Source organism: Protopterus annectens, chromosome 5.part0 (genome assembly GCF_019279795.1).
Source record: "Protopterus annectens isolate FY-2018-M chromosome 5.part0, PAN1.0, whole genome shotgun sequence".
NCBI lineage: Eukaryota > Metazoa > Chordata > Ceratodontiformes > Protopteridae > Protopterus > Protopterus annectens.
Genome location: NC_056735.1, coordinates 401,409,957 through 401,434,929, shown reverse-complemented (window position 1 = coordinate 401,434,929; position 24,973 = coordinate 401,409,957). Strand labels below are relative to the sequence as shown.

The 24,973-nt window shown below is 43.1% G+C and overlaps 1 protein-coding gene across 3 annotated transcripts in view; it reads left to right on the top strand.

Annotated features, from left to right (window-relative positions):
• Positions 1–300: 300 nt before the first annotated feature.
• F5 (coagulation factor V) overlaps positions 301–24,973 on the top strand; it is a 1,256,984-nt gene continuing 1,232,311 nt past the window's right edge. For all 3 annotated transcript variants that reach the window (XM_044072364.1, XM_044072363.1, XM_044072362.1), the window contains exon 1: positions 301–494. In XM_044072364.1, coding sequence (XP_043928299.1) covers positions 331–494 — 164 coding nt within the window. In that variant the 5' untranslated portion in view covers positions 301–330. The remainder of the gene's footprint in view (positions 495–24,973) is intronic.

Below are 24,973 nucleotides of genomic sequence, written 5' to 3'. Positions count from 1 at the left end.
CCACAGAAGGCACACACACGCACACACTCACACCTAGGGCCAATTGTAAAGTGCCCAAGCCACCTACAGCATGTCTTTGAGATGTGGGAGGAAACTGGAACACCCGGAGGAAACCCACGAGACCACAGGGAGCCACGTCGCACAGAAAGCACCCCAGCCGAAGATCGAACCGAGTACTCTAAAAGGGAGCTATCTCAAAGTGGAGGCGTACAGTGCACGAGCGAGTGATCGAGCGTGAGGGAGTGCGAAGTCGGAAGGTAGCAGAAAGAGGAGGAGTTTATCCTAACTAGAAAGTTGTGTGCGTTTGCTGTAGAGTAGAACGGCAACAGCATGGGCACAGGAATGGAAGGGCTAACGTCCCTCCGGAAGGTACAGCTACTTTTACTGTGGGCTTTCCTGGCTGTCACGGTTAGGCAAGTGGTCGGGGTACAGCGGGAACACAACATCGCAGCAGTCATCAGGGAATGGAATTACAGACCGAGGCAAACGCTCAGGTAAAGCGAGGGTCTGGGAGGGAAGCCTGAAGTGATCTAACACAGCTACACAGCATTCATTAACATAGTGTCTAACGGTAACCTTGTTGGGGCGAGGTATTGTTACTTGTAGAAAGAGTCCGTGTGTGTGACAGTGTGTGTCTTTGTAATTATGTTGTGGGACTGTAGTTTATTGTTGTATGGAATTAAATTTAAGGGCACTAAGTAATGCAAAACCATCAGACTCTGTTTACATCAATGTTTTGGAAGGGAACCTGTTGAGTCAGGAGGTGCATGTTTGGACATTTATTTTTTACATAAGACAGCGGGCATTCTAATGTTTTTTATGAAACAAATGCTGTTTGTAGATCGCACTAAGGCCAAATCATATTTGATTGATTATTTCGTTTTGCGAAGTATTTAAAAAAAGCAGTTAGCTAAATATATTAGGAAGTAAGGAATTAGGGAGACAAAGGAATACAAATCCTATTAGACAGCATTCCATAATATTCCAAGTGCCACAGCGACTATAGCCATTAGCACCCATTACATCTCTTAGTGATTTTATTAGTTTTGCATTTTATTCATTTGTGGTGTTCTTATTTATTTATGTTATGATTCCAGTGTGTACAACACCTTATGTTTTTGAAAGGAGTCTGACAAACTTTGACATTTTCTGCAAAACTGTGGTATTGGTCTTTTTATTATATAAAATAAAAGACATTTATTAATAAGACAAATAATTCTTGTGTTTGAATGCTATGCATGGAGTCATTTCAGCTGATTTTAAAATCTATGCATAACAGGTTAAGTTCCCAGCAGCTTATCACTGTCTAAATATTTATTCATCCATTTCTTGCTGAACTGTTGCAGTTTTACTGTCAGTTGGGGACAGCACAGCTTCTGGTATCTGCGCAAACAAGAATATTTACACCAATGTTTGCTGCAGTTATAACCTGTGCTTTGTTCAGTCACATAAACTAGTAATCAGTGCCAGATAAGTGATTGCCAGCTCTGCCAGAGTACAGTGGGTTTATAAAGATACCTAAACTGAGTGGCATCAAAGAATCTTTATATAGCTTTTTGCAATCTTAATACACTCAAGTGCGCTAGCCGAATTAAAGCATTTACTGTGTTTCTGTACCTAATTTCTGCTACTTTGTAAAAAAAAAAAAAAAAAAATCCTTGTTTCCTGCCTTTACTGACCTAGAATAGTCCAGTCTTCAGGTATTGCTGATCTCTGGGCTGTGTCATAGTTCCTGTGTTGCCCATATCCTTATTTGGATAGGAGGAAGCGTCTTTGTTCAGCAGTGAGAGTGGGGAGCTCTGAGCAGCCTATCTGTCCCTTGAAGAGTGGTTCCAGTCCAGTGACCTGTAGCTTATTGGCCGTTTTGGGCCATTTCCTATCTCTTTCTAACCCCCTGCTTTAAAGCCAGCTTTAGCGCGCTTTTGCTCTTGTAATTTAAAGTTTGTCCTGTTTGTTGCATTTACCTGTTGAGGCTACACACTCAAGTGCGCTAGCCTGTGTTACATATTTATTGCATTTTTCTGCTGTTTGTTGCAAAAAAGAAAAAAAATATCCTTGTTTCCCATCTTTCCTGACCTAGAGTAGTTCAAATACAGGCTTTGCTGTATTCTGGACTTTTGGAAAGTTACTGTGTTGCCCATTTCCTTTCTTGGATAAAGGGAGGCTTCTTTGTTCACCAGTGGCAATGGAGAGCTTGGAGCAGCCTATCTATCCCTGGAGGAGTGTTCCCAGCACAAGAATCTGGTAGTTCCTGTGTTGCCTATTTCCTTTCTTGGATAAAGGGAGGCTTCTTTGTTCACCAGTGGCAGTGGGGAGCTTGGAACAGCCTATCTATCCCTGGAGGAGTGTTCCCAGCACAAGAATCTGGTAGTCTATTAGCTGTTTTGGGCCAATTTTTAGCTCTTTCAAGTCCCCCTGTATAAAACCCACTTTGGCACATTTTTTGTGCTTGTTACTACTCAGCCAAGCTCCTTGTGGTCCTACAGAGTGATGCTGGCAGCAGAGAGGCTAAAAGAGCGACTGCTAACCTGATAAAAGTGTCTGTTTTCCTGCTACTACCTGGGCGACTGTCCGATCTAGCTAAACTGCAAGTATTTCTGCTTCTTGAACTGTTTTAAACTGTTTAAAGTTGTTTTTGCACCTGCACTTAAAGTTTGTCCTGTTTGTTGTTTTTACCTGTTGAGGCTACACACTCAAGTGCGCTAGCCTGTGTTACATATTTATTGCATTTTCCTGCTGTTTGTTGCAAAAAAAAATAAAAATATATATCCTTGTTTCCCGTCTTTCCTGACCTAGAGTAGTCCAAATACAGGCTTTGCTGTATTCTGGACTTTTGGAAAGTTCCTGTGTTGCCCATTTCCTTTCTTGGATAAAGGGAGGCTTCTTTGTTCACCAGTGGCAGTGGGGAGCTTGGAGCAGCCTATCTATCCCTGGATGAGTGTTCCCAGCACAAGAATCTGGTAGTCTATTGGCTGTTTTGGTCCAATTTCTAGCTCTTTCAAGTCCCCCTGTATAAAACCTGCTTTAGCGCGACTTTGTGCGATTTTGCAAATAGCGCAGCATCGGGCAGCGCCGCTTAATTGGGTTTAAACCATTCTCGGCTCCACAAAGTCTGCTCTTCACGTTTTCCCTTAGAACTGATCTAGTTCTCATAATAAACACCCTATTCCCACTCTAAAGCCTGGCACTTGCTTACTAAAGCAATTATTTAAGTCAGCACTAAAAAATTAAAAGCACTACACCCTCACAAACTCCCCTTGAGTACTTTGTTCCCCATTGGCCCTTTTTTTCAATTATAAAGGAATTCCCAGTACTATTCTAGCATGTCCAAAGGTCAGTTGTCAATCTCCTCTCCGGTCCAGCTGGTGAATCTAGGAATCTTGAGGCAATGTTACAACTGCCTCATGTACACAGACAATCCTCTCCTCCTCCCAACAAATTCCAACACATGTGAAAGATGCAACCATATAGCCAAACTGGAGGCTAAGCTCTCTCAACTCAGTAATGGCGTAACCAGTCAGGAGGAGAAGGAAACCACACTCACTACATTTCCAGTCTCACATAGACCTACCACGACAGCAAACCAAACACATAAACACACAAAAACATAATCAGAGGCTCTAAATAAAAATCTGCCTAAGCAGCAGAGACCTCCAAAGCAGACACCCAAGCAACCGTTACCCCAAAACAAAACATGTGCAACACATAGCTCACAAAGCCAGTGTGCCGAACAGTCACAGCCCTTAAGGCTAAACAACACACCTGATACACTTGTAATAGGTGTCTCTATCGTCAGGCACACTGACGTCCCGCACACCAGGCTGAACAAGGAGAAGGTCATGGTGAGCTGCCTGCCGGACGCTAGGATCCGCCACATAACACAAGCACTCAGGTCACTCCAAGGCAAGTACAAATATGACTCAATCATTGTCCATGCTGGTGTGAATGACCTGAGACGTACCTCCCTGGACTACATGAAAAGAGACATAGAGGAGCTGTCTGAGCATGTAGCCCAGGCCGGTATGACCCTGACCTTGAGTAGCATCTTACCCTCACCAAGAATGATGCCACAATATGAAGACAAGATGATCAATTTCAACAATTGGCTTAAGTATTGGTGTCATTCAAAGGGGATCCAATGCCTGTCTGCCTGGGATGACATGCTCGACAAGCCACGATGCTCCACTAGGGACGGCTTGCACCTGTCACCCCTGGGCTTTCGGATATTGGCAAAGGCTCTTGCCACCCCCATAGTGCCATTTTTAGGCAAGGCTCAAAAGACAAACCCACCTCCATAGGTATCACAAGGGATAAGAAACTAAGAGTAATGCTACTCAACGCTAGAAGTCTAAACCTCAAGATGCACACACTCTAAACTCTCCTTAGCATGGAGAACATCAATATCTGTGCAGTAACAGAAACCTGGTTCAAGGCTCCTGAGAGCACCCCAGCACTACCAGGTTATACCTCATACCATGTTTTTTGGCCCCAGAACTTGGACCAAACCACAAAAGAGGGGGAGTATCAATATTCGTCAAAGATACCCACACCTCCAGGTTGGTGGCACAGCATGAAGCATCAGAGACTATCCATGTGCAACTAACAGTGGGTAAAACTGCCTTCCAGTTTATAACCTGCTACAGACCACCCTCCTAAACCCAGGAACCCCACTCGGCCTTCCTGAGAACACTGGAAAATATGAAGGTCTCTCCAAACACCATTATATTGGGTGACTTCAACTACCCTAACATAGACTGGGAGCATTACTCTAGCTCCAACACCCTAGCCCAAAGGTTCCTAGAATTCATAAACTCAAATGCTATGGAACAACTTGTTGCCACTCCCACAAGGGGGGAAAACATACTGGACCCGATCATCACCAACATGGGGACTCTATGCTCCAGACCAGAAGTGTATCCCTCACTGGTAAGATCAGACCATGAACTAATCTCACTAGATATTCACATCCCGACCCAGGCCCCTGCCCAGAAAACCACAGTGAAAAACTTCTATAAAGCAAATTTCACACTCCTCAAAACCGAGGTGGAATCCTTCAAAGCCCCCGGGCCTGTGGAAAATACGGCCCAGACCACAGAATCCTTTATAAACGCATTCTATGAACACCTTCAGGAATGCATGGATCATGCAATCCCAAATAAAACCAAGACCCAATCCTCCAAAGTTAGGTGTCCTGTCTGGTGGACCCCAGCCATAAACAAACTATACAATAGAAGGAGGAAGCTACTACATGATAGAGCAAAATCCCAAAAAGGGAAGGCATCTCTGATCAGTATTAGCAAAAAACTACGGGCACTCATAAAATCGTCTAAGGCCAGCTTCGAGAAAAATTGCACAGGACACTAAGGATAATCACAAGGCTTTCTTTAGTTATTTTAGGAACCTGGGTGGGAATTCCCAGATATGCTCAGAATTAGTTCAAAATGACAAAAAATACACCGAACCCACAGACATTGCCAACATCCTAGCTGACAGGTTCAGCGCAAACTTCTCACCCCCCTTCCCCACCAAAAGGGCAAATATCTATCCCAGCAGAGTGCTGCCCCCCTGACATCTCAGATGCTCAGGTAAGAGCCGCCCTCTCCAAAGCAAAAAACACAGCATCAATGGGACCAGATGGTGTCCCGGGCTGCGTCCTACATGAACTCCAGGAAGAACTAAACCCAAACATAAAACTACTGTTTAATCTCAGCCTTACTACAGGATATGTACCCAAAGAGTGGCGTACAGCAACAGTGGTCCCTCTCCACAAAAGTGGTGCCTCAACGGATCCTGGAAACTATCGCCCCATAAGCTTGACTAGCTTGGTCTGCAAAGCTATGGAAAGGATCATCATGGACCTCATAAATAAAGATATTGGGGACCTACAGACACTGGATCCTACCCAGTTCGGCTTTGTTAAGGGCAGATCCTGCCTCTTAAACTTGGTCAATTTCTTTGAAACAGTCACCAAAGCCATTGATGAGGGGAAGGTGGTCCACACAGCCTACCTGGACCTTGCAAAAGCCTTCGATACAATACCCCACTCGGGCATTATAGATAAGCTCACCAGCTTAAATATAAACCCCTATGTCACTAGATGGGTTGCAAACTGGCTCAAGGACAGAACCCACATGGTTAGAATTGCTGGAGCCATGTCAGACTCCAAACCAGTTACAAGTGGCATCCCACAAGGCTCAGTCCTGGGACCTCTCTTGTTTGGTATATATTTCTCGGAGGTACAGGCTAACATGGAAGGACTGTGGCTGACCAAGTTCACAGATGACTGCAAACTGGGTGCCATAATAGACTCTCCAGCCGACACAAGCATCCTACAAAAGGGCCTCATAGAAACAGACAACTGGTGCCAGAGCCATGGCCACAAGCTAAATGCCAAAAAGTGTATAGTCATCCCCTTTGGCAAAAACAAAGTGCCCACAAATTACCACATAGGTGGTAATCCATTAAGTACGGAAGAAGTAATTAGGGACCTGGGGACCCAGGTTGATAGCAATCTTTCATTTGACAACCACGTGGCCAAAGTGGCTAGAAAAACATTTTATATAGCCCACCTAATCATGAAGGGATTCACATCTAGATCAGGGGAGGTCATCGTGCCTCTTTACTCATCCCTCATCAGGCCCATAATTGAGTACATTACCCCTTTTGGGATGTACCTTACCAGACACCTGCAGCAACTGGAAAGACCCCAAAAGTACCTCACCAAGAGGATCAAAGGGCTCAAACAGATGCCATATGCTGCCCGGTTAAAGAAACTCCAGCTCTACTCAGTGGCATACTGCCTGCTCAGAGGCGATCTGTGCCTGATGTATAAAGCCATGTCCAACCCGGAATTAATGGACATGCTGCACCTCAGAAAATCCAAATCCCATCGAGCTACGCTCGAGAGACTTGAACCTCAGCACTGAAATAAATAGGACATGCTGGAGGGACAGATTCATAACCCAGAGGCTCCCTTCACTCTGGAATAAAATCCCAGTCCAGGTTAGGCAGAGTCCCTCATTGACTCTCTTCAAGAGGAATCTTGATGAGTGGATGGGAGATAGTAGGTTTACCCTGGGTATCACTTCTGTGTCACTGTTAGACAGAGGCACAGTATACTAACCTCGAAAAAGGGCATAGCAAAATTCATTTAAAATGGGTGACGAAAGCCAAACACACTCTGGCTAGGCTTATAAATGCCCTAGGGCAGATAGCCTAGTATGAACCTATGAACCTAAATGTAAGCTCATCATGTGTGCTCCCTTAAAGTGGCACTCAAGGACAGGGCAGAATGCTTTCTGCCTTACAATCAATTTGTTTTAACTTAGAATTTCTTTACATATCATATTTTGTATTTCAGTTGCCTTTTTCATTCATACTTTATTGTATAGAATGGGCTACAGTTTTCTGTTTCTCAAGTGATACTGTCTTCCTGTATTTCTGCTGCATGTTCATTGGAAGAGTCATGGAAGTGAAAGGAGACAATTACGTGTTCTACAACTGCTCGAGTCCCAAGCACTCAAAAACTGCAGTCTCGAAGCCAGAGACTTAAGCATTGTAGGTGGGCGGGTTGCCACTCATCACGTGCTTGAACTCAAAAATGAATTTAGGCAAGCAGCTGCCACAGTTTACCCGAACACGTTATTCGAGTTTGAGCGAAGTAAGTATGGCAGCCATGGTGAAGGAGTGGGGTAAGGGTAGGAGTGTAGATTAGGGCAGTGGTTAGGAAGGAATTTTTAGGTTTAGGGAACAGAACAAGATGGTGGAATTTAGGTTTAGGGAGCACAAGTACGACTCAGTCATAGTCTAAACGATCTGGTGTCAAACCCAATACCTTCACCATACTGTGCTGGCAACACTACATCTGGGACAGTAAGAGCCTTTAGATTAGGTGTTGAGTTTTCTCTTTAGATTATTTCCTTTCAGGCAGGTAACTCCCTGCCTTGAGCAGTATCCTACCTTCACCTAGAATGATGCCACAATACAGTGATAAGATGATCAGCTTTAATAATTGGCTTAAATTCTGGTGTCATTCAAAGATCCTGTCTGTCTGCCTGGGATGACATGCTGGACAAGCCACGCTGCTTCAGGGACGGCTTGCACCTGTCACCCTGGGCTTCCGGATATTGGCAAAGGCTCTTGCCACCCCCATAGTGCCTTTTAGGCAAGGCTCAAATTCTAAACCTACCACCCTAGAACACCAAAAGGAAAAAACTAAGGGTAATGCTGCTCAATGCCAGAAGTCTCAATCTCAAGATGCACGCACTCAAGGCCCTTCTCAATATGGAGAACATCGATGTCTGTGCTGTGACAGAAACCTGGTTCAAGGCTCCTGAGAGCACCCCAGCACTAACAGGTTTCACCTCATATCATGCCCGCCCCAAAACCGGGACCAAGAAAGGAGGGGGGGGTGTCCATATTCATAAAGGACACTCACACCTCAAGGTTGGTGGCAACGCACGATGCATCGGAGACCATCCAGGTGCAATTAACCATAGGCAAGACTGCTCTGCAATTTGTAGCATGTTACAGGCCACCCTCTCAAACTCAGGAACCTCACATGGCCTTCCTGAAAACATTGGAGGGATAAATGTATCTCCAAACACCATCATACTAGGTGACTTCAACTACCCTAATATAGACTGGGAACACTACTCAAGCCCGAACACTCTAACCCAAAGATTCCTGGAGTTCATAAACTCAAATGCCATGGAACAACTAGTCACCATCCCACAAGAGGTGAAAACATACTTGATCTCATCATCACGAACATGGGATCAAAATGTTCAACACCGAAGTATACCCTCACTGGTGAGATCAGATCATAAACTAATCTCGCTGGAGGTCCTCATCCCGCCCCACCTGAAACAAAAAGACCACAGTGAAAAACTTCTCAAAGCCGATTTCACACTTCTAAAAACTAGTGTGGTCTCCTTTAAGGCCCCTGAGCCAGTGGTAAACATTACTCAAACCGCTGAATCACTTACAAATGCCTTCTACCAGCACCTACAGGACTGCATGGATCAGGCAATCCCAAACAAAACTAAGACTCTCTGTACCAAAGGCAAGCGTCCAGTCTGGTGGACCCCAGCCATAAACAAGCTCTACAACAAAAGGAGGAAGCTACTACAAGATAGAGCAAAATCCTTGAAAGGTAAGACACCTTTGATCATTATAAGTAAAAAACTAAGAGCTCTCATAAAATCATCAAAGGCAAATTTTGAGAGAAAAATCGCCAAGGACTCTAAAGACAATCATAAGGCCTTCTTTAGCTATGTTAGAAACCTAGGAGGAAACTCCCAGATATGCTCAGAATTAGTTCAAAATGATGTGAAAATTACTGAACCTACACACATTGCTAACATACTGGCTGACAGGTTCAGTGCAAACTTCTCCCCCCCCTCCCCCCAAAAGGAGAGATATCTATTCCAGAGGATTGTAGCCCCAAACATCTCCAACGCCCAGGTGAGAACTGCCCTCACTAAGGCAAAAACACAGCATCCATGGGACCGGATGGTGTCCCGGCTGTGTGCTTCATGAACTCAACGAGAATTAAACCCACAGTTAGGACAGCTGTTTAATCTTAGCCTCACCTCAGGATACGTACCCAAGGAGTGGCGCAGCGACTGTGGTCCCACTTCATAAGGGCGGTGCCTCCACAGACCCTGGAAATTACCGCCCCATTAGCTTGACAAGCCTTATCTGCAAAGCCATGGAGAGGATCATAATGGAACTCATAAATAAAGACATAGGGAACTTGCAGACTTTGGATCCAACCCAGTTTGGCTTTGTCAAAGGCAGATCCTGCCTCTTAAACTTGGTTGACTTTTTTGAGACAGTCACCAAGGCCATTGATGATTGAAAGGCAGTCCATACAGCCTACCTCGACCTGGCAAAGGCCTTCACACAATACCCCACTCAGGTATCATTGAAAACTCATCAGCTTGAATGTAAACCCATACATCACAAGATGGGTTGCAAACTGGCTAAGCGACAGAACCCACAGGGTCAGAGTTGCTGGAGCCATGTCAGACTCAAAGCCTGTCACAAGTGGTGTCCCACAGGGCTCAGTCCTGGGTCCACTCTTGTTCGGCATCTACTTTTCTGAAGTACAAGCAAACACAGGAGGGTTATGGCTGACAAAGTTTGCAGATGACTGCAAACTGGGCGCCATAGTCGAAAACACATCTGACACAGATATCCTCCAGAAGGGCCTCACAGAAACGGATAACTGGTGCCAGAGCCATGGCCTGAAGTTAAACGCCAAAAAATGCATAGTCATACCCTTCGGGAAAAACAAGGTTACCCCTAGCTACCATATAGGTGACAATCCACTGAGCACAGAAAAAGTCATCAGGGATCTGGGGACCCAAGTTGACAGTAGTCTTTCGTTTGACACTCATGTTGCTAAAGTAGTTAGGAAAACCTTCTATATCGCCCACCTGATCATGAAGGGATTCACATCTAGATCAAGGGAGGTCATCGTCCCCTGTACTCATCACTCATTAGACCTATGATTGAGTACAATGCCCCGTTCGGAATGTATCTGACCAGACACCTGATGCAGCTTGAAAGGCCCCAAAAGTTCCTCACCAAAAGGATAAAGGGTCTCAAAAATATGTCTTATGCTGCCCGACTGAAAGAACTCCAGCTTTATTCAGTCTCATACCGCTTGCTCAGAGGTGACCTGTGCCTGACATATAAGGCCATGTCAAACCCAGATTTGATGAATATGCTTCACCTCAAAAAATCTAGATCCCTCAGAACCACAAGAGCGAGAGACTTAAACCTTGACACGGTTATAAATAGAACGTGCTAGAGGGACAGATTCATCACCCAGAGACTCCCTATGCTGTGGAACAAAATCCCGGTACATGTGAGGCAGAGCACCTCGCTGGCCTTGTTCAAGAGGAATCTTGACCAATGGATGGGAGATCGCAGATATACCCCAGGGATTACTTCAGTGTCACTGCTTGACAGAGGCACAGAAAAATGATAGGCATAGTTTTTATTCAAACTAAAGGGGTGGCGAAAGCCACATAACTATGGGCTAGGCTTATAAATGCCCTTGGGCAGATAGCCTAGTATGAACCTATGAACCTATAAGGAAAGGAGTCTTAGGGTTAGGAAGCTAGAAGTAAGTCTTAGGGTTAGGGAGATAGAGGGGGTTTAGGTCTATGGAGACAGAAGGGAGTTTTAGGATAAGGGAGTGGGAAGGGTTTTTAGGGTTATAGTTAAGAGATCTAATAGAGCTATATAGTTTTGTAGTATAGGTAGGTATCAAGTTAGTGGGACGCAAAATACTTGCATTTTTGAGGAAGTGGCAGCAAGCAATTATTTAACAAACAAGTAACACTCAATCACTGGTAGTAGAGCTAAACTATTAGATCTTATATGGGTCTCAAACCCAATACCTTCACCATACTGTGCTGGCAACACTACCTCTGGGACAGTAAGAGCCTTTAGACAGTTAGGTGTTGAGTTTTCTCTTTAGAGTTTTTTTTCCTTTCAGAAAGGAAACTCCCAGCATGGTGATTGCAGTCAAATTATAAGCATGCACGCACACACACACACACACACACACACACACACACACACACACACACACACATATAAAGAGAAAGCCCTTTGCTTAGACAGTATAGGAATCATAGAAGTGAAAGGAAATATTTTAGCTTTCATTTGGGACATGAACCCAAAACCTTCACATACTGTGATGGTGTCACTGTCACTAAACCAACAAAAGCCTGTAGGCAGTTAGGCACTGAGTTTTCCTTTTAGAGCTTTAGGTTAATATTGTCTTTTACTTCTAACCTAAAGCAAAAATGAAGGAAACTTAGGTACCTGGAATATGGAGATGACAGCCTTCCGGAAGGTCATAATACGGACAGCCAGAAGGGTGCTTTGTGCTTCCATCTGTGATTCTAACAGTGCCTAAGCAGAGGGCTTCTGCATGAGTGAGTATGTGTGTATGTGTGAGTGTTTGTAGTTTGACGTAATTGCCATGCTGAGGGTTTTGTAGCTTAAAGGAAAAAGTTGTAAAGGGAAAATTTAATACCTAGCTGTCCAAAGGTCTTTGTAGTCCAGCAGCAGTGACATCAGCATGGTATGCTGGCAGTCCTGAAGTTGAGTTTCAAATGAAAACTAATGTTTTCCATTCACTTCTATGATTCTAAAAGTGTCTAAGCAGAGGGCATTCCCTGTGTTTACATTTTTTAAACACCTTTATTAACATCACATATTACATAATGACATAAACTCACATTCAGTTATAAAACAGAAACCAAACCATTGCAAAGATTTTTTCTTTGCATACATTTTACATATAATATAACAAGTATTATTCAGTTTAACATTGTTTAGATTGTTCAAGTCCTGCTTCTTTGAATTTTCGCTCCTCCTGTTGAATATTATTTTGTATGCATCATTCTTACAGATTATATTTATTTCTACCTTCCCAGTTGTAAAGATCTCACCTGAAGTTATTTTATCTCCTGTACTGCATCAAATAATTCTGTTATAGTTGGTTTAGTTTTTGACTTCCATTTTCAAGTAGTTACTTTGTTGGTAGCCTACAACATTAAACAGTACTTACGTATTATCGCAACCACAGCGTGTCTGCATTCACAACATTCTCTGCATTCTTAGATGATGTAAACCAGAGTCTCTCTGTTTCATACCGTTATCATCTCTGTTTCCCGTACTGTTTTAATTGGCTACGAATGGTTAAGTGAAAAAAATTGCTCCATTTAGGAAAGGGATTTTCAACAGAACTATGGCACTAAAAAAAAAAAAAAACGGCACACAAGTTTTAAATATTTTAAAAATCCTTTTAACATTCTGTGATCCTGCCCTTTTAATGTACGTCCCTTTTTTCAGATAACATTTGCCTTCACTCTCATTACGGTTTACCTTACCCCCATTACACAAATGCGTTTATATCACGTTATCGAAAGATGAAAAAAGCAAATGCTATTTCATCGGCCCCAGAATATCTAAACATGAAAATATTGAACATTCAGAACAGCAAATTTATTCCCATGGAAAAAATTTGTTGCTCCAAACACATACACACAACACAACCACATCAAACCAACAGCAACCACACACATACACTTAAATTCCTACATCTAACGCTACACTAAACTAAACATACACTACTATCTACCCACTTACCTTAACCCTAAGGTCCGTCACTATCACAAACTCACCTAACCCGCACACTAACCCTAACCCACTTAAACCATCCCTAACCCTAAAGTCTGTCACTATCGCACACACGCCTAACCCGCGCCCTAACCCTAACTCACTTAACCCGCCCCTAACCCTAACGTACAAGCAATCGCACACTTACCCGAACCCAACCCATAACTTTCCATCACAGTGCTAAGAATAGCGAAACCACAGAAACAGCCAACCAAATTCTTTCCCGAGGAAAGAATCCACTGTTCTGCAGCTTCACTATTCTTAGCATTCGCTGACTAGTGTTCGATATCCGAACATTCAAAGTTTTAATACTTCGATGTTCTGATATAGACCCACACAAACTACCATTTCTACGTTGCTTGCCTTCCTAGTGAGACACAAAGCCAAGCCATCTGTACAGGAGTGACAGACATGTCACCACTCATTCACAAAGAACATCTCCAGACTTCTGTAACATCTGACAAACAAAATGTTAGGATATTTTGTACAGCTAGTTGTACCTTAGAGCAAAGTGCAATGTTATAACTTGGACTCTGCAAGCAATAATGATTTTTTTTTTCATCCTACATTTTTTCTTTCTAAATGTTGACAAGCTATAATTGATCACTGCTCCATATCAGAACCACGCATTCTCACACACATGCATTCACAGCATTCTTGGCAGCACAATGTTTTCAGTTAAGAACGGAATGTTGCTGAAAATGCTGTCAATAATACAGACACACTGTGGTTACGATAATATGTAAGTACCCATTAAACTTAGTAGGTCCTTACTATGTCTAGACAATTCAGTTTTTATATCTCAGCTCAAACATCTCCATCATTTGTGAAAATGTACCAATGCTTCACATTCCCCATAACATGTTCCCAAATACCCCTCTCTTTACCATGACACCTTCAGCAATTGCTGCCTAAGTGTGGAAGTATTCTTTGAAATTTTCTTGGGGTATAAATATACCTATGTAAACCTTTCCATGCAAAAATCACAAACCTTTCAGATTTTGTTGCATACATGAACACAATACAATTGTCCTCCCATTGTTTCTTTCTAAATTGCCTTTCCATTCTCATTCCCAATCTTTTCTAACCTCTTCTGATTGATCCTTATAGTTATGCATTATTTTATGTGCCCTACTAACTATCCCTTTTTGTCTGCAGCTTCTGTTCCAGATTCAATTTTATACTCAGTTGGAGCAGTTTTGTTTTTCATTTTATACTTGCATTTCCCTTTCTCTCTGCTTGCAATCAGCTATCAATCCTTGGTAGAGAAGGCAGTCATCAAACTGCAGTCCAAATTTATGCTCAGCCTTATCCCACTCTTTGACTTTTCCTCCCTAGTTGTTCGCTCCCAATACTGTGATCCTTTGTTAATTTTCCCCAATAAATTCAATATCCCTCTTGCCTATTTTCTATGCCCCTACTTGCACTCATCCATATTCCTAAAATCTCCTTTCTCCATTCCTGTGTTGGCTTAGTTCTCAAAATATTTCTGGTACTTGAGAAGTAAAATATTCTGTATAGTTGCCATTTTTCTCTTTGAGAGTTTGCATTCAAAATACTACTGTCTCCTTATTTCATAACTACTCCTTGATTCCGCATCTTTTCTGCTTTCTGATTTTCACGTGTATCAGCCTTAACTGTGTAGCTCTGAAGTATCCATTCAAGTCTGATAGTCCTGAACCACCTTGTTTTGTTGAGGAAACAACTCATCCCAGTCAGATCTTGCCCTCTTTTTCCCTTCCAAATAAATTCATTTAATTCTTTACTAATTATGTTCCAGAACTTTTGGCTTTCTCTGTATTTGTGTGTGTGTTTGTAATTTGACACTTTTACTGGAGACAGCTTTGATTTTTCATCAGGCAGTAGCAAACTGTCCTGGGAAACATTGTAAGGGCTTGTGTATTCCTCACTGCCTTTATTTTTTTAATTCCTGTTATCCTCAGGATTTATAGGATTCATAGGTAAGTATTTGGCTGGCTGCCTTTGCAGGCCATTTTAAGCCTAGCCAATTACCCTTCATCAATGAGAATCAGACCTGGTACCTTGTGTTTATGAGGTGAGGTAAATACCTTAATTGTTATGTCAATCTCCTAACATTAAGTAGAGTCATTGATGTGTACTAGGCTAACTGCCCTGAGGCCATTTTAAGCCAAGCCAGTAATCTGAGGTGAGAATCAAGCCCTGTACTTTGTGCTTTTGAGGTGAAGACCTTAACCATTATGCCAAATCCATTCCTCACGCAACAAGGTGGTTTTGCATTACAAGACTTGAAGGGATACTTTAGAGATCACACTAATATGTCGGAAGATTTGTAGGAGTACAAGATATTACCATTGTTGACATGGTTTCAGAGTTAAAGGTCAGTATGAATCAGTTCACTTTCCTATCAAAAATGGCAAAATAAATTAATAAAATAGAAAGTCTGTTTCCAGCTAATCCGCATGAAACACCTGATGCACCACAATTTGTGTACCTGTGATTGATTACTCTGTTATGAAAGGTATCTTGACAGTAAGTTGAAACAGTCAGGTTAACAGGAACATTAGCAGCTCATGAATTGAGACAAAATGAATATGCACGTATTCAAGGATTGTTTATAAATGATGAAAATATCCTATAATAATATTGATTGTGGTATTCCTTAACTTAGGTAGACGAGAAGAGGAAAGGCACTTATGAGGCAATCAGAGAGGTGATAGATGCCTTTTAGAGTAATATATTGCTTTCCAGAGTATTATAGTCTGCAAAAGTAAGATTAGCTTTCCAAAATAGTCTTCCATGTTTTGCATCTGTAACTGTCTTTCATTATTTAATTAATTCAGTAATAATTTTTTGTTATTTCTTTATGTTTTTGCTATACATTTAGTAGTAAAGTGACATAATACTGTTCAAGACAAGTAACATATTTCAGACCATGTCATTGTGGGTGTTATAAAAATGAACTCTTACTGCATGCTGTATGCACAAGTTGATAAACATGCAAATAATACCAATTCAGAGATCGTGATGTAATGGTTCTGTCAAGTCTACAGTTAGTTAATGATGGTGCTTAAAATTATAATTGATTTTGTCACTGAAGTGGTAGCATGAAAGAGTTTCATCCTTGCTACCATAGCTCATATTGATTTATGTTGGGATCTGCATGTTTCAAAAATACTGTTAACATTTAAAAAAAAGCATGTTCACAAAACTGGTTAACTTAACTACTGTAAGGATGCTTAGAATCATTCTGAGGTAATAAGAATACTCAGAATCACTTTGAGATAATAAAGTTGCACATATATGAGGACACACATGGGCCTTGTAGATGCATTCTTACTCTAATGTTGTTTAAAGATGTGCAGCAACATTCAGATACAGATTTATTTCTGCAGATATGGAAAGAATGAAAGATACATAGTTTGTCCTTTACTCTACCTAATGGTTAAGCTGCAGTTCCTTGTTAAATAGTGTTGACCTTTTTGTCTGTTACCATAAACATAGTTTATTTTTAATATAATTTGTATAATGTTGTGTGTTGTTATGTTCCCATTACATAAATAAAATAGTGTTGATAACATAATAGAACCAAATGGCAGCTGTACACAAGAGTTTTGTTTCTGAGTTCTTTAAAAGTTCTCAGGTAGATGTACATAATACAGAATGTTAATATACTTTGCACATACTAGCTTATCTATCTAAATGTGTTTAATAGCCTCATATTTCATAAAAAGCAGTGTGTCTAAAAAGTTGCTTATGGTAGACAAGGGATAATTTCCAAAGTGGGATATCTGATAAAGTTTCCAAAACTCTGGATGTGTTCTTAAATATGATATTTACAGAGCCCAGTGGGTATAATTAGACTCCATGCCACACTTCTTTACAATGTAACCATTTAATGTTCCATGTCTCATGTAATCTGCCAGTAAGTGTTGTGCTAATTAGTGGGCTTGTTCAAGTAGTGTGCGGTTATGCATCAGCAGTTTTAAAAGTCATTCCCTGGGATTCAGTAAAGCTTACATGGAGCTAATCTCCGTGAGTTCGGAGCCTGTGTGATCCAGTAAACAAGGCTGGGGGAGTGCCAGCACTATTCCAGCACAGATGCGATGGAATAATGCAAATCACCTCATTTGCTGGTGAAAACCATGCAAATGAGGTGAATTTGCAATCCAGGAAGCAGACAGGCATCCGTGTTGGAGCCCTGTCTGCAGCAGAAATGTATGCAATTAGTAACTGCATACATTACTGCAAAAATAAAAATGGGGGCATGACAACTTAAATTAAAGCATGTATTATGTTCATTAGACATGCCAGTGGCCAAAACTATGACCATTGGCATGCCAAGTAATTGCAAAATCATAAAAATATTTTTTTTAGTAGATACGGGCCGTTTAAGCGGAGTGCAATGGCATGCAAACAGGGATCATGGAAAAATGATAAAATAGTGGGGAAAATGCAAGAAAAGGATATATATAATTTTACCATTATAATGGTCAGCATGCAGACTCATAAAAAATGACAGGTAGCAGTGGTTGCTAAGGACATAGGCTCTGGGATAGTGGTTTAACTAGGGTATAAGCCAGTAGGGGTATATAAATCAGCTAAGGTTTATTGAATAGAAAAATGGGAGACTGTGTCCACGGGTACCTAATCATGTAGGAGCTGTAATGCAGTGGTGTAGGCAGAGGAAGCAGCTGACATGAAAAGGGTGTGTGTCATGCTTGGTGTAAGCACATTGGAGCTCTGTGGCTTCTGTTTGCGCTCAACTAGGCAAAGCTAAGCAAGGGTGTGTGTCTGAGGCTGCTTAGCTGATTTCAGAAATGCTAAGCGCGTTCGTGTCCAGGGGAGGGCCTTTTCTGCTCAGCAGTGTTGACACTAGCTGAAACAGTTTGCTTAAAATTGGAGGAAATGGGGAAAAAAAAGGTAAATAGCAGAATAAAGGCAATCAACTACAAATAAGTAATAAGGCCTCTGCCACTCACAGTGGCCCATTCAAAGCCATCAGTCAGAGCTGACAGGTGGCCGCAGGGCTTAAAAGGGGAGGGAATGTTTAAAAAAAGGGGGGGATAGCAGAAAAAAAGGCAATCAAGTACAATTCACTAACACGGCCTCTGCCACTCACAGTAGCCAGTTCAAAGCCATCAATAATATAGCTGGCAGCTGGAATGTATCATAGTTAGCCAATCACACAGGCAGCATCTGCAGCACACCAGTATAAAGTATGCAAATACTCTTCAGTCTGTTTTTTCCTACAAACACTGCACCATTGGAGTACTCACTTGGGAATTTTAACTGACAAAATGATAAGGGCTGCTGCTGCTTTGATACATCTCTATGTGCTACAGACTGAGGGCAGTGATGAGGATGATGCTGACAACCGTCCCAGACTGAGGAGGAGAAGAGTTTTCAGACCCAGGGTAACCATTCAGGGGCTACATGAGCTGGAGATAGTAGAGCACTACAGGGTGAACAGGGACATACTTCAGCAACTCACACAGCTCTGCCAGCCTCACCTCAAACTCAGAGCCAACAGAGGGGAACCTGTCCCATTCAAAACAAATGTATGTGTAGCCTTAAGAGTAGTAGCTACAGATACTTTCCAAAGACCTACTGGGGACATCATGGGGGTCTCACAGGCATCTGCATCCAGGGTACTCCACCATTTCCTGGATGCCATGCTACCAGATGCCAGTGAGCACATTTATTTCCCCACCACCCCAGAGGAGAGGACCAGCAATATGCATCTCTTCCACCATGTAGCAAACTACCCAGAGGTACTGGGTGCCATAGACTGCAGCCATGTCCATATCAAAGCACCACCTGGTGAAGATGGTAGAGTCTGCGTCAACTGCAAGGGCTTTCAATCCATCAACTGCCAGGTTGTGTGCATTGCCCAGGGCATTATCATCAATGTGTGTGCTGGCAGTTATCACGACTCTCACATCTGGCACTCCTTACAGCTGTACCAGGCATTTGCCAGGGGGTACATCCCGTTCGGCCATCTCGTGGGGGATGCTGGATATGCACTGGAACTGTGGATGATGACACCCATCAGAAATGCGCACACACACACACACACACACACACACACACACACACACACACACACACTCTGAAGAACGCCGTAATGAGGCACACGCACAAACTAAGGAAACATCATAGAGCATGTGTTTGGGCTGCTCAAGTCATTGTTCCGCTGCCTTGACATATCCGGAGGAGCCCTGCAGTACTCTGCAGCCACATGTGCGCACATATTCATAGTATCTGCCATGCTACACACTATGATCCTGCGGAAACACCTGCAGCAGGAACAGCACAGAGAAGAGGGACACAGCCCACCCACCATTGTCAAGGTCCCCACAAGCACAGGGGGACTCTGAGGAGGAACCTACTGAGATTGTCCCTGTTGGAAGATGTAGGTGTGCCCAGTACACCCTGGCCTTGGCAAAGAGGCAATGCATAGCACATACACTAACACCATAGGGACCCAGGGACTGACACCTCTCTCCGACTCGCACACACTAAAAGGGATGCCACACACATCACCCTACCTGTACCTTACAATGCATAGGCTGTGTACTGCATGCATCTGACACAGGCAGCCCTCAAGCACTGTCCTCATAATTGATGCAAGCACAAGGTAAGTAATTTGTCTTAACAACAACTTAATGCTGTATTATGTTGTAATAGCATATCTATGGTATTGCTGCATGTATGCAAGGGAATGGGGTGGCCTACAGGGATAGCAGCAGACAACTGACAGCTGTGTGGAGAATATGCAGTAGTCCCCTAGGTGACAAAACTCACTGCAGTATATGTGGGGACTAACAAACTGCGGGGTCATAGGTCACATGCATGGATGTCAATGCTGGAGTCCCATACAAACCTCCCAGCCTCCCACAGCAAGTCAACTGTACAAAGCCAGAAAGAAATGTGTGGCAAAGGCCCACAAATATGAGCAATGATGAAATATAACACTTACAAACTTGCACAATGATATCACAGCAGGTCTTGTAGTTGCCTTAAGTCTCAGAAGGGTAAGAAGTCTAAAACTCAAATGTCTGTCATAACAGTCTAACCTTTGGTCTCTAGTGATATGCCATTATTCTCCAAGACAAGCAGTACTATGCTAAATGGAGCCAAAATGTCAAGCAAACATCTGCACAGTCTGTGGAAATGTGTACAGTTGAGAGGTATGCCCCCCCCTTCCCCCAACACACCTGTCTTCCCATAGAAATGCAGGAACATTTATGTTTGTAGGATAATAGCAGCAGAGCACACATTCCCAGGTCTTTCCCAATCAACCCGCTAACTTGTAGCATGTCCACAATATGCAGGTGTCAATGAGCTCTTTGTATGCATGTTTGATACTGTCAGGAAATAGGTAGCACTTACTGTTGGCTGTTGTGGCTTAGTGATGTAAGTACAGTATTGTGGTTGGCAGGGTCCATGTTTCAAGACTGTTTATGCAAACTATGTTGCATGTCAGCTACACCTATGGTAGGAGTAGTCCAGAAGTTAATATGCATTACTGCAGGAAAGCTGGACCATTCAGGGACAGGGAGACACACATCTGGACAGTACACAGCTGGGAGTAACCTACACAGTGCCTAGTAGGACAGCAGGTTTCTGAAAGTCAGTGTAGTGCCAGGTTATAAATGGCTGCCTCCTTACTGTGTCAGTACTGACAACAAGTCACTGGGCACCAGGCATACCCTTGGAAATCCAGGCTGTCATTGAAGGACCACAAGTATGCCTCGTATATCTGTTCTGCTTGTCATAACATTGCATTTGCCTACCAAACTACTTGCAGAACAATAAAGGTTGATGTTAAAACATCAATGGCAGACAATGGAGAAGCAGACGACATACCTATAACAAATAGCAAGCTAATACCAAAACATTCTCCCAACTGTCTAAGTTTGGCAGAGCAATATTAACACCCTGTTTCCATGTGTGGGCCTGTATCTGACTTATATATGAGCCTGTCCAGATGTCAGTCTGTGATGGTTTGACAGCACATGTAGCCTTATAATAACATTGCAACACAAACTGTCTGAGGACCACAGCAGATGCAGGGGTGCAATGATGGATAACCTGCTAAACAGGTTTCTTTTCTTCTGACTTCTACATCTCAAAAAATGACTACAGCCTTCAATGGGAAGGTATCAGTAGCTACACCCCCCAGAGAATGCAGAGAAATATGCTGAACAGTATGCCAGTGTAGTATACAAGTACCTGTACAACTGCATGGACTCAGCCGTACCCAACACAACTAAAACCTGCTTCTCAAGGAAACACATACCTGTATGGTGGACATCCTCTATGAACAGGCTTTACAACAAAAGGAAGCAACTGTTGTCCAGTGGTAAAAAGACACAAATTCCCAATTGAAAAAACTCCCTCCTTAGGCTCAACAAGCAAAGTAGATCACTAGTGAAATCCTCCAAAACCAATTATGAATTGAAGCTAACCACAGAGTCTTTTTCAGTTATGTTGGAAACCTCCATGGCTAAGGCCAAGTCTGTTCTGAATTACTTTTTAATGGCGTCACTTGCACTGATCCTGGTGACTTAGCCAACCTGCTAGCAGATAGGTCCAGTGCAAAGATCACCCTCCTGTGCCCCCCAAAGGCACATTCCACATCCACGATAATTGCCATGCACCTCACATCTCTGTAGATCATGTTAAATTCCCTATCCAAGCCAAACAACACAGCTGCCATGGGACCTGATAATATCTCAGGCTGTATTCTGCAACATCCCCAGCAAGAACTAGCCCTGCCATTGAGCACCCTACTCAGCCATAGCCAAAGTACAGGCTTTATTCCGGAAGAATGGAGAACTGCCATTGTCATCCCTTTGCACAAAGGTGCTGCCACTACTGACCCTGGAAACTATCACCCCATTAGCTTGACAAGTCTGATCTGTAAGGTCATGGAGCGTATTATTATGCACCTCATAAGCAAGGACATAGGCAATCTGCAAGCACTTGACCCCACCGAGGTCGGATTCATCAAGGGCAGATCTTGCCAGTTGGACCTATTTTAGGCTTTTACCAAGGCACTGGATGAGGGTAAGTCAGTGCTCACAGCTTAACTTGACTTGGCCAAAGCCTGTGACACAATTCTCCACTTGGGCATCATCAAAAAGCTGACAGAACTTGGTGTCACTAGCTATGTCATCATATGGGTGCCCAACTGGCTCACTGACAGGACTCACAAGGTCAAAATAGGTGCCATTACCTCTGATAGCAGACCTGTCATTACTGATGTCCATGAGGGATCTGTCTTGGGACCCATATTGTTTGCTATCTACTTCTCAGAGGTCTGGGAAAAGACAAAAGGCCTGTGGCTTACCAAGTTTGTGGACAACTGTAATTCAGTGCTGTCATTGACTCCCCAAATGATGTTAACATAGTTCAAGAGAGTCTCACAACAACAAATGACTGGCGCCAAACTCATAGACTAAAGTTAAATGCAAAACAGTGTATTATCATACCATTCATCAGAAACACAGCTCCTATTGATTATCACATTAGTGGCAAATCCATAAGCACACAACCTGTGCTCAGAGACCTGGGTACACAAATCAACAATGTCATGTATGACCATCATGTAGTGGCAATGGTCAGAAAAGGCCTTTACTTGGTTCATGTCATAAGTAAAAGGATCACATCCAGAAAAAAGGAGTGTTATTACCTCTCTGTACTCCTCCCTCATTAGGCCAATAATTGAGTACAATGCCCGATTTGGTATGCACCTCTCCAAACACCTGCACCAACTGCAAACAATACAGAAATACCTCATAAACAGAATCTATGGCCTCCAACACCTGTCCTATGTGGACAGGCTCAAATCAGCCTCTCTTTGCTCTGTATCATACAGATTGCTCAGAGGTGACCCGTGTCTCGTCTACAAGGCAATCTCAGACCCTACTCTAGTACAGATGCTACATATCCATAAGTCTAACAACCTTAATGAGTGGATGGCGAACCAAACATTCATCCCAGGGGTGCCACCTGTGTCCCTCGTTGACAGGGCTGACAGCTGCTGATTGTAGTGTCTTTTCTGGGGATATGCTGTGGGCTGGGCTTGTAAGGGCCCCAGAGCCATTAGCCTAGTGATCTCCTGTGATACTATGAACAGGTACACTGAGAGGTGTGAAGTCCATAACCCTGTGTGTGATGTTATGATGTCTACCACACTCACACCAGACATACAAATACATAACAGCAGCAACTGTGGACAAAGCCCATGACTGCACTACAGAAAGACAAAGAGACACATATAAGGGGAAGGGGACCCACTGGCAAGTCAAATGGAGAATGTGCACACCAGAACAAATTGTGCAGTAACAAAGTTTCCCTGCACTGTATGCAGTCAGTAAAATCACCCACAACTACACAACACCCACCCACATATGTGGTGGTCCTCAACAAATACAAACCCAAACAAAAGCCACCTCTGAGCCAAACAGACATGAGAACTCCACAAACCTCCAAACCACATACCAGGCATAGTCCACACAGCAGTGTCAGGCAACCAGTAAGGCCCAACCATAAACCCAATATATTACTCCATTGGAGACTCTATTGTGAGACACATAGATGTGCCTCTCACCAGGCTGCATAAGGAGACTGTAACGGTTACTTGTTTGTCAGGTGACATCATCTGCCATATCACACATGCACTGAAGTCTCTCCACAACAGGTACTGTTATGAGTGTGTCCCAGTCCATGTTGGTGTGAATGATTTCAGACGTTCCTCCCTGGACTATAGGAAGACAGACATGTTTGAGCATGCTGAGTATGTGTCCCATGCAGCTATATCCCTAGGCTTAAGCAGTATTCTGTCATCACCCAGAATGATGCCTCAATACAAACAGAAAATGATTGACATTAATGAGTGGCTTACTTTCTGGTGTCGTCCCAGGGGGATCCAGTGCCTGACAACCTGGGAACATATGAGTGACAGACCACTCTGCTTTGCTACAGATGGCCTGCATATGTCTTAGTAGGGATTCAGGCTTCTGGCAAAGGCCCTTGCCTCCCCCATAGTGGCTGTTTTAGGGAGAGTCATGAGGTTGATACTACCAACATGAAACTCACATCAAAATGCAAATTAAAGTTAATGCTGCTAAACACTGGGAGTCTAAACATGAAAATGCACTCATTGCAAGCATTCTTAACCCTGGAAGATGCTGACATTTGTGCACTCACATAAACCTGGTCCACAGCTGTGGAGAGCAAACCATCCTTACCTGGTCACTTATCCTACCACACAGCCAGACCCCAAAATGTGGCCAGAAAAGCCAAAGGAGGCAGACTATAAATATAATATGAAACAGACACACACCTCCAGGCTGGTCCAATAGTCTGATGCATACGAGAGACTCCAGCAAAAATGTAACTGTTGACAAAACCCTTATTCCAATTACAGGCAGCTACGGGCCAACATATTCCACTCAGGAAGGAACCAATCTCTACTTAGCCTGAACAAACAACTAACAGCAGTACTGAAATCCTCTAAAGGCAACTCTGACATCAAATTGCCCACATCTAAGACACAGTCAGAAGGCCTTCTTCACATATGTCTGCAGTCTCAAAGGAAGCTCACAGATCTGTTCAGAACTGGTAGTCAAGGAGAGCAGATACACAAAAGCTGTAGATATAGCCAATCTACTGGCTGACAGATTCAGGGGAAATGTCTCATGTCTGCCCCCACCATCAGTAAAGCAGGGCATACTCAGTACCTGCCCACCCACCCCTTATCACTACAGAACAGGGT